This window comes from Dermochelys coriacea, chromosome 5 (assembly GCF_009764565.3).
Source record: "Dermochelys coriacea isolate rDerCor1 chromosome 5, rDerCor1.pri.v4, whole genome shotgun sequence".
In the NCBI taxonomy this organism is placed as follows: Eukaryota; Metazoa; Chordata; order Testudines; family Dermochelyidae; genus Dermochelys; species Dermochelys coriacea.
The window spans coordinates 89425965-89436181 of NC_050072.1; the positions used below are offsets into that span (position 1 = coordinate 89425965).

The 10217-nt window shown below is 39.4% G+C and overlaps 1 protein-coding gene across 1 annotated transcript; it reads left to right on the forward strand.

Moving 5' to 3' along the window:
* Window positions 1-467: 467 nt before the first annotated feature.
* LOC119855976 (cryptic protein-like) lies at window positions 468-9498 on the forward strand. Its single transcript, XM_038402985.2, has 6 exons — window positions 468-653; window positions 976-1025; window positions 1949-2095; window positions 6122-6236; window positions 6337-6446; window positions 8996-9498. Exons 1-6 carry the CDS (start codon window positions 640-642, stop codon window positions 9121-9123), a joined length of 564 nt encoding a protein of 187 aa, XP_038258913.1. The 5' UTR covers window positions 468-639; the 3' UTR covers window positions 9124-9498.
* Window positions 9499-10217: the final 719 nt, after the last annotated feature.

Consider the following 10217-nt stretch of genomic DNA (forward strand, 5'->3'; position numbering starts at 1 on the left):
AATATTGTATATAATATTTAAGAGGCCCCAAACAAGGTAGCATATTACACAAAAACAAACATACAAAAACTCAAAATATGGTCCCTTTGTTGGTTCCTGACTCATTTTATTTTTTTCTGGGCTCTATCAAAAGGCTCCAAATTTGCACCATTAGCCCTATCATCCTGCATCCTGATGCTGCACAGAAATTTTCAAGACATTCTGAGTGTGCATGTGGATATTAGAGCACTTTGAAAGTTATCTTTTAACTGAAAGTTCAGTTCAACCTTAACTATGGTGCCCCAGGGCCACCCCATAATGGGGCCAGTATAGCATCACCCCTCTGGCCTCGTGGCAAATTGCTGAGTTAATGAGAAGAGGTCAAGCAAGGAGGTGGGAGGAGAGAGTTGGAAGGTGCTAATTGTAAGTGACCTGATGCAGGGAGCTAGGGAATACATACAGTGTCAACTCAGTGTTAAAGCTCAGGGAGATAAGCATTACCCTGTGAGCTGAGGTGTGCAAGGGAGTAGCTTTAGTCTACCTTCTGTGTTCCCTTCTGTCAGAAAGAGTTCTTCATTGTATGGACTGTGGTGTGAAAAATACAGCAGAGGGATTTCAGGCTTAAGGAAAGGAAAGAAATACAGACTGACCTGAGGAAAAATGCTGCTTATTAGGTAAGCTAATGCTACTTTATATACATAGAGTCAGTCTGGAAAATGCCAATGTTCATTCATTCTAGTGAAGTGTATTGACATTTTATAAAATCTTATATTTAAGATCCTTAACTTCAATTTAATCTTTCTCTATAGCTATCTTTTTCCTTTGTACTCCTCAATGTAGTACTGTATGTAGGTGTTGATTTCCCTTCCTCAAACCCTATATTGCTCCAGGACTGTTGAGCATAATAAATTCTAGGTTTATTGCTCCTTTGATGGTGTAATTTAACTCCTTTTAGTGAGATCAGCATTCCCTTATATGTATCATTTTGTGTTTTAGGTTTCTTTTAAGCTTGGTGCTATCTTTACAAATAATCCAATTTGGAAATGGTAAGAGAACTCCTCTCCCCCTTCTCACTCCCATTTTGCGTTTGCTGGTTTTCTTAAATGAAAAATGTATTTTTCTGTGCACTTTGAATACTTTTACTTGTAATACAAACCAAACACTGCTTTTACCCTCACCCTGCAAACACTTGCATATGTGAATAATCCTAAATGCTTCTCTCATGTGAGTAACATTAAGCATGTACCAGATTGTTTGCAGGATTGGAGTCTTCCGTTAACACTGCACACTGAATCAGTTGCAAGCTCCACTCTAAACACAACTGAGGACAAAAAAGAAAAGGAGGACTTGTGGCACCTTAGAGACTAACAAATTTATTTGAGCATAAGCTTTCGTGAGCTACAGCTCACTTCATCAGATGCATCACGAAAGCTTATGCTCAAATAAATTTGTTAGTCGCTAAGGTGCCACAAGTCCTCCTTTTCTTTTTTGCGAATACAGACTAACACAGCTGCTACTCTGAAAACTGAGGACAGAAAGTGGCTCAATTCTGATGTCTCAGGATATGTACAGTTTTTTGGGGGGCAACTTTTAACTATGTGTGTACAGTGGCTAGCACAATAGGCCTGAATCCCTCGTTCGGAGATGCTTGATACTATTGTAATACATACTACTAAGCGTCAGCAGGATATTTCAGAACATTCCAAAAAACCTTTTCCCTCTCCCAACTCTCACTGAGAGCAGACAATGAGAATTAGATCGGGCCCTGGAGCAGAAAAACAGACAAAAGGTAAATAAAATACTGACCAGCTTCCATACCACGATGGAATAATATCTTCACCACCACTTCAAACTTGCATGGGAACTTGATTGGAACATCATCTATTGCAGCTGTCAAAGCTAAATCTACAGTTTAGCCATCACTGAGAGTTTGACCTAATTTTTGTTGTTTTTTAATATATATTTAAAGGCTGTGAGGGGGAGAACTGTGATGATAACCCAGACCAGAAAAATCCGAACACTTCCTTAACCACCTTTAATGATATAAATAATCTCAATTCTGAGAGGAGGAGGAGGAACCCCTCTGAAGTCTTACCTTTCACTGGGCTTACAGATGGTAAGTTATTCATTGTATTGGGAGGCAACAGGTTTTTCATGTCCAATGTGAACTAGCTTCTCAACAAGAAACCCTTTCACGCAAGCACCATTGCATAATAACCTGACTTCTTTATGTTAAAAAAATCAAGGACTATACTTCTGTGCCCACCTGTTGGATGCACAAAATTCTGTATTTGCATACATAGTGATGTTTGTATGAATAACCTGTGCCATTGTACATAGAAATATATACTTGCATGAAAGGCCCTTTGTACTAAATAGAAACGGAATCTAAATTCTGCAGGAAGATATGGATTCCACAGTAAATTCCATGGAATCATGGGGCTCTGATTATGTTGTGCATTCATCCCATACGCACGCAAGATACACCTTTGTGTGTGAAAATGCATGTTTTTGCATATACGTATTTTTGCAGATTGACCTTGCTGCATGTGGCCACATTTAAAACTTTTAGAGCCCATTTTTAAGCAGTTACACAGAATAAATGAATAGCAGCCAAGTGCCCAGAAAGTGGGAAACTCTCAAAAGTCTAGTTTATGATCCGATTAAATGCGGACTTGAAAACAGAAAATTGTACAGCAGATTAGATTTCTTAAAAATTGGAGCTACTCACAGGTAAAAGTTAAATATAAACCATGTGGTCAACTCTAGTGGCTTAGAAATGAGAAGGCAAATATAACTTTTTTTTTTTTTTAAATCTCCTGATTTGTATGCCACTCATGATGTTTTCGGTGTGACGCTTTTGATTTTTAAATACTCGGACTTGGCAACACTGTATAAATCTAACCTCAATCTGTAATTTGTCAAAGTGTTATATGGCATTTAGCCACCCAACATCCCATCAAAATATCCTGTGGCACTTGGAAAATGTAGCCCCATGGATAATCAGAAAATGCTGCTAGTCCATTTCAGCACTAATGCTATAATTGATGGAAAGGATTAAAGGTGATACCTCATACACATCATTCTCACTTTTGCTGTTTGCAAACAGACGAAGGGGAAGTTGGGGAAGTTGAGAAAGTTGGCTCAAATCATCTCTTTTGGGGGGAGCATGGCATTAGGGTTTTGTTGCCACTTAATTACTTATTGGTACATAATCAAAAAAATATCCGCAAAAAGAACAGGAGTACTTGTGGCACCTTAGAGACTAACAACTTTATTTGAGCATAAGCTTTCGTGAGCTACAGCCCACTTCATCAGATGCAATGAAATGGGCTGTAGCCCACGAAAGCTTATGCTCAAATAAATGTGGTAGTCTCTAAGGTGCCACAAGTACTCCTCTTCTTTTTGCGGATACAGACTAACACGGCTGCAACTCTGAAAAAAATATTATTTTCTATGCTTACAGTTCTTATATTTGCATTCTCGAGGTGGGGGGGAAGAGGAAATCAAGCTTCACTGTGTACATGATCCAAATTTAACTATTTGTTTACAATAACTAAAGAAACCCACTGATGAATCACTGTCTAGACTGGTGCTTTTTGTCATTAAAACTTTTGTCGTTCAGGGGTGTGTGTGGGTGTGTTTTTTCACACCCCTGAGCAAAAAAGTTTTAATAACATAAGTGCAGTGTAGACAGTAGCACAGCATATAGTCTAGTCAGGCACTGTAGCTAAATTGTTTTAAAGAGGCTGCCTAACAGTGTGACTTAGAATTTATAATTGTGTATGCATGCTAAAAAAGAATCATTTTGCACACTTCTGGGCCTGAACTATGGGGGTTGAGAAGGAATCTCTCTCATGTACAGCACTGCAAAACTGCTTAGGTGCACTATGGAAGCAGGCAAGACTTTGTTCTCTGAAACATCAGGAATTCTCATTACCAGACAGAGGATACCACACTAGGTGGATCAGTAGTCTGACCTGCCTTGCAAAATCTCATGTTTCCAGGTTAAAAAGAGAAGTCTGAACTGTGTGATATAACTCTTAATTGACTTGTTCTGTGTTTGTATAAGGCTAGCACAATGGGGTCCTGGTCTGTGACTGGGGCTCTAAGCCATTACACTAATACAAATAATGAATAATTTAAGAATGCTGCACATGATGTAGCTTATTAGCAGCAACAAGCTACAATGTATGTACAATTGTCAGTCATAAATATCACATTCTGCAGTTAGAACTGCTCCATGAAAATAGATATGCCCCTCCGCATGAGGCCATGCTTGAAGTGTACAAATCTATGAGAAGAATTCAGAAATAAGTGCTTCTCTGGCATTTGAGAGCCATTGCCACTCACATTAAATCTTCTTATGAATTCTTTTCTTCCCAGAAATGCTTGTTTTGGTTTGATTGTTATTAAAACAACTGGGAGGGGACGACCCACACACTAGAAGAATGGGAACAAACCTCTGGTCTATCTAAATATGAAAACGCTCTTCATTATGTGAATATTGAGGGAGCTGTGCTGAAAGCTATTGCCATGATTCAGAGAGCATGTTCTTGTAATTATTCTTACACTTCCCCACCTCTTTAGTGGAAAACAAACTATAAAGAACTCTTTAGAGGTCAGGCTTCATGCATATTAGTGGGTGAGGTACTTTTAAACAGCTGTTGCCTCTGCTATACCTGTTCTGTAGATAAATAGAACTTAGTCTCCATTGTTTTAACCCAGCATATTTCAGAAGAACTTCTAAAATGTGTGTTAGCACAGAGATTATATATCTTGAAATCTGTGTAATATCTTCCTACTGCTGTTACTTCATTTTGGAGTCCAGTCCTATCAGAGCTATCTGATCTACGCTTCTGTACTTGTTTGTTTGTCCCCCCCCCCATGAAAGATCTCTAGCATTCTGTTGTAATTTGGCACAGTCCATATTCTCTCTGTCAACCAAACTACCTTTTATATTCTCAATAGTTCACATGTAAATATCTTACCAACAGATGTAAATGTTTTGAAACACTTCCTCTACTTTAAAGCAAGTTAAGTGTTTGTTTGTGAAAAGTACTAGATTAACACCTCTGGAGACTGAAGTTCTCTACTGCCTGCAAAGCTGGGCTCTAAAAGAGACCATGTCTGTGCAGAGGAACCAAAATTTTTTCAGAAGATAGGCACAATGCAAGGTACCTCTGGGGGTTCCAGGCTCAAGTTTCTTCTTCCACAAAACTCCCATCCAGAACAAGGAAACAAAACAGTGTCACCCACCAAGACCCATCACTGGGCCCTAAGTAAAATCCCCTCATATCCACTTTCGACCCAGGGCTCCCTGCTGTACCTCTCCCAGCCAGCTCCCCGACATGGGCACTCACCGCAGCTCCCTGAGCAGGTCCTGGGGCTGTTGATGAGTGAGTCCTGTGGACAGGGCAAGGCTCCAGGGGATGGAAGGGGTTGCCATGACACAGGAGCTAGCCCCACAGTGACGAGGAGGAGTAGCGCTAGCCATTCCACTGCCTACTTAGGTTTGGCACCGGCTGCCCTCTGTCATCACAGGGGAGTAGAGGGATCAAACGTGAGAGTGACATTGAGACCTGGTGCATGGAGGTCACAGCGACACTCATGTTTGGCCCCATGGCCCCTTTGTCGTGACCTGAGCAGTAGCGCTGCACCACCAGTGTGCCAGGTCGCAACTCTCTTGGTTTTGGTTCTGGTGCTCCCCTCTCATGACGTAGGGCTGTGGGGCCAAACTTGAAAAAGTAGTGGGGCAGCCAGTGCTGTTCCTCCTCACCACTGCTGTGGAGCTGGCTCTGCCCCTGCCAATGGTACACACCACGTGTACTGCTCATATGGCTGTGGGCATAACGGCCTCTGTGAATGTGAGGATATCAAACCTTAATTTAGGAAGAAATTAATTTCAATCTTTGCTTTATTTGAAAAGACTAACAAATTCAGCCAACTGTAGTGGTTTCTTCCCAGTAGACAAGTATCTTCTACAAAGAACTGGACCCTAAAAGCCATCAGATGGTAACTCTTTACCAGACAGCTTCCTAGTGGTGACCTAGCTATGCATGCCAAGTCTCTCTGTTTGACAGTCTGGTTCCTTAGATAACTTGTAGTTCTTCCTTTCTGCTCTCTCTACTTTTGACTCAAGCCAGCAAACTCAACAGAAGCTGCTGTCAGAATGGAGGAACCTGTTTCCTGGGGAGTTTTTGCATATGTCCAAAACACTTTACTGGCAGACACTGTGAACGTGATAAACGGATCAGGTAAGTAACAAACAGGGATTATCTCCCAGTGAAAGAGAAAGAGGAAACTCAATTTTCAGTCACAGCACTCCTGTTTATGGAATCTTTTCTCCTCCTGCAGTAGCTGCGGTGCCATTGGCCATGGAGAGTGGACCCAAGAAGGATGTTTGTTCTGCCAATGTATTTATGGGATTCTGCACTGTTTCCCTCAAGACCAGGAAGATGGTTGTGGTAAGAAGCATCATGATTCCTTTCTAAAGTACAATTCATGTGAAGTTAGTCACATATCTATTGCATATTTTTACTATTCACAGCTCAACTCTGTCATATATTCAGTAATCAGCTATGAGGGGAGTAAACACTTGGGCAGTATCAGGATTATTCAGAATCATTCAAGAAGCAGCCTCAGGTACCTCTCAAGACAGGAGGTCTGACTCAATGAAAGGGAGTCTCTTGAGTTCTGACAGATACCAATACTGGGAATAAAATGAAACAAATGAGGATTCCAGATGTACAGAATAAGGGGAAATTTAACACTTTGCCTGGACCAAACTTAACATTGGGGTCCAGCCTAGGTGAGGAAAGTGAGTCCAGACACTGAGGCCAGGCGTCAGGAGGAATGGATTTGTCAGGGAACTGGTACTAATGCTATACAGTCTTTTTTTTTTTTTTTTTTTTTAAACCTCTGTTACCATTTCAAGTGCCAGCCTGGGTAAGTAATGACTTATCAGTGGCCTAATTAGACATTCATGGTCATAGGGATGAGTGTTGGACTGTATTAGAATGAGTTTGCTTTTAATCCAGAGACCAACGATTACACTGGCATCTCTATATTATTAGCCTTCTTGACAGAAAATTTCCCACCATTGCCAACATCACTGCACTCCCACCAATCGTGGGAGTGCTAGGCCATGTTTACATTATGGGTCCTAAAGAGGCACAGCTACAGCACTACAGCTGTAACGCTGTAACGTAGGGACTTACTACAGTGACAGAAGGGTTTTTTCCATCTATCACAGGTTTCAGAGTAGCAGCCATTAGTCTGTATTCGCAAAAAGAAAAGGAGTACTTGTGGCACCTTAGAAACTAACAAATTTATTTGAGCATAAGCTTTTGTGAGCTACAGCCAAAAATACCATATTTTCCACTGAATGCATCCGATGAAGTGAACGGTAGCTCACGAAAGCTTATGCTCAAATAAATTTGTTAGTCTCTAAGGTGCCACAAGTACTCCTGTTCTTTTTCCATCTATGTAGGTAATCCACTTCCCTACGCGGTAGATAAGAAGTTGACAGAAGAATTCTTCCATTGACCTAGCCATGTATACACTGGAGGTTAGGTCAGTTTAATTATGGAAGTCGGTGTTGTGAATTTTTCATGCCCCCAAGCACCGTAGCTATGTCAACCTAGACCAGGCCCTACTGTATACTGCCCACTGGCAGTGTAATCATTCTGTCATCTAATCCTGCTCAAATCAGATCTAGTTGACACTGTGATTAACACATTGACAGTTGCTGGGGTCTTGGTTAAGTTGGAGTTCTTACTGTTGCTATCATCAGTGGAAACCCACCAGTGGTAGCAATGATGGGAAATTTTTAGAAAGATAAGTGTAGGGATTTGCCTTCACTAGAGGTGACCCCTCTAGCCCAGTATGGAGGCACACTGTCAGGATATTATGGGAAAGTCTGTACAATCTCTGACCACAATGGACTTGACAGGTGGATAAATAAGAGATTTTGTATGTCAACCCCTTTCAATAGCACTAAGTTCATGTTAATATTTTTGGTTTTTAAAGATTTGGATAAGTATCTGGAGTGTGGGGTGGAATACTAAACCTCTCGGAGAAAGTTAATGGAGTGAGAGGTGATGTTCAAGAATTCCTCAGTTCCCCTATACTCAGAGATTAATATTTTTTAATTTAGCAGATCTCTCTGAATTGAGGAGGAGTTACAGGGTACACTTCTTTTTACATTTTATTTATAGATAGATATATTTGTGACCTATATTTTATATGCATTATAGCATTTTTTATAATATATATTACACACACACACACACACAGTGAAAATCTTTATATAGTACATAATGTAACAGAAAATTGTTCCTTCCAGATTTCCTTTAATTTAGACAGAGATCTGCTAAACTATAATTTATCTGTGTTTGTGTGGGACAAAAGAAAAGATCTCTCTTCATTAAATGTTTACCATGTTAAGCCCTTAAGAAGTTAGAATCCAGGTAAATACAAGGGGCCAGCATTCTGATTAGCAAAAACCAATTAACCTGGAAAGACCAAGTGAATTAACAAATTTGGTAATCTCTTTTAGAAGGAATTTTTCCATTCAAGTTCCCTGGAGGCTTTTATTTACAAAGGAAAAACCTGAAAGCTTTTAGTACTCTGACATTTTTCTTTCACATTAAAACCAGTTTCTGGGTCTCTAGGGGGAACATTACCTCCATGTACTTACTCCATATGCACTTGCAAAGAAAATATGGCAGTACTTAAAAGCAACATTCTGGCAAATATCTGGGATTTACATACGAATACCTGGAGGTTTTCTCTCCGGAGTGTCCTCCAATCTCATCAGTCATTTCTTAAACGTTCTCTGAGTGCTGCCATTCGCAACTCTTTCAGAACTGTAAACACTCCCTTGAAAGAGTCTCCATAGCTGGGTGTTCAGCTGAAGCCTGAAAGGAAGTACTTTGGAGCAATGAAGTACATGCAAATCATACCTTTTTCTGTTTAATTTAAAGGAATTTAAATTCATGCTTTGTTCCTTCAGGTCCTACAAAGAAAAACATGCCTGCTTGGATTCATCTTGGAATGAGTTCTGAAGGACTAAAACTTCAACAGACAACAGACATCCTTATAGTTTCATTCCTGTTTCCTCTGCTTTGTCAGCTCCTCTAATGAGTAACAAAGATAAGAAGCAAGAAAGGTAGTTACTTTAACAATGAGAAAGTAACATGAATATGAAGCCTTTTGTTTTATCTTTAATTGTATAATGGAAAGCAGCAGGAACTGATTATCTGCACTTGATATTAGTGTTTCATGGATGCCAACTGTCTGCTTTATTAGGTGCTTGGTTAGGAAAAGAACAGAATTTTTATTTTATCCTACAACAAATCCATCTATTCCTATGCATTAAAACAGGGGCTATAAGTATGTCTCTTCCCCCACCCATCTTGAAGTGGCCCTATTAATTGCTTTCAAATATTGGCTTCTATGATGTTTAATATTGAAAGATCAATTCTTCCAGTGGAAGATGGTATATTTACACATACTTAGGCTAAGACAGCCATAATTGTATTGTAAATATGATTTTGCTTTAAATATCTATTTTTTAATAATTTATTATCTCTTTTGGCTATTTCAGCTGTTGAAAAGACAGAAAAGTAAGTCATTAAGTAATGGTTTTCTTGTCAATCTGGATTGATTTGTTTTCCCACTAACTAAATTAAAACGTTGAAAGAGCCATCCTAAAGAGACAGTCATTTGTATTACAATAGTTTCATACTTGAAGATATTGTATAAGTAATCATTTCAGCCACTATCCCTACATGCAAATAAACGTTATTTTAAAATTTTTAGTCCAAACACAATTTTTCAGAGGGTACAATTTTTCAAAAGGGCCTTTGTTGATTTGACTGAATTACTTTGGAAAATGTGTTTCCAGAAAGTGGATTATGTTCAAAAGACGTTTCCTACACACATCACTAAAGAGTATTTAGTCAAGATTATGGATGCTTATCCATTGTGTTCATTTTGTTAATTGTCCCTCCCCCACCTTAGACTGTCTAGAATCATCAGCAGATCTGAATGGCATTTGAGGTCCTAATTCTTTTCATCCCCACCCCTTTCCTTCCCATGCCCTCTCACTCAATTTCACTTTTGAAAACCATTTTTGATGTTTCACAAGTCTCAATAAGTTATGCATTGTTGCACTTCAATAAGTAAACTGGATTAAGTTTTTGTTATGACATAAGAGTGTTCATACATAATAT

Bases quoted from the DNA above. Each gene is read 5' to 3' on its own strand.
- LOC119855976 (XM_038402985.2), top strand. The intron at 1,026-1,948 runs GTAAGAGAACTC...ATATATTTAAAG, and splicing joins AATAATCCAATTTGGAAATG to GCTGTGAGGGGGAGAACTGT. The intron at 6,447-8,995 runs GTAAGAAGCATC...TTGTTCCTTCAG, and splicing joins AGACCAGGAAGATGGTTGTG to GTCCTACAAAGAAAAACATG.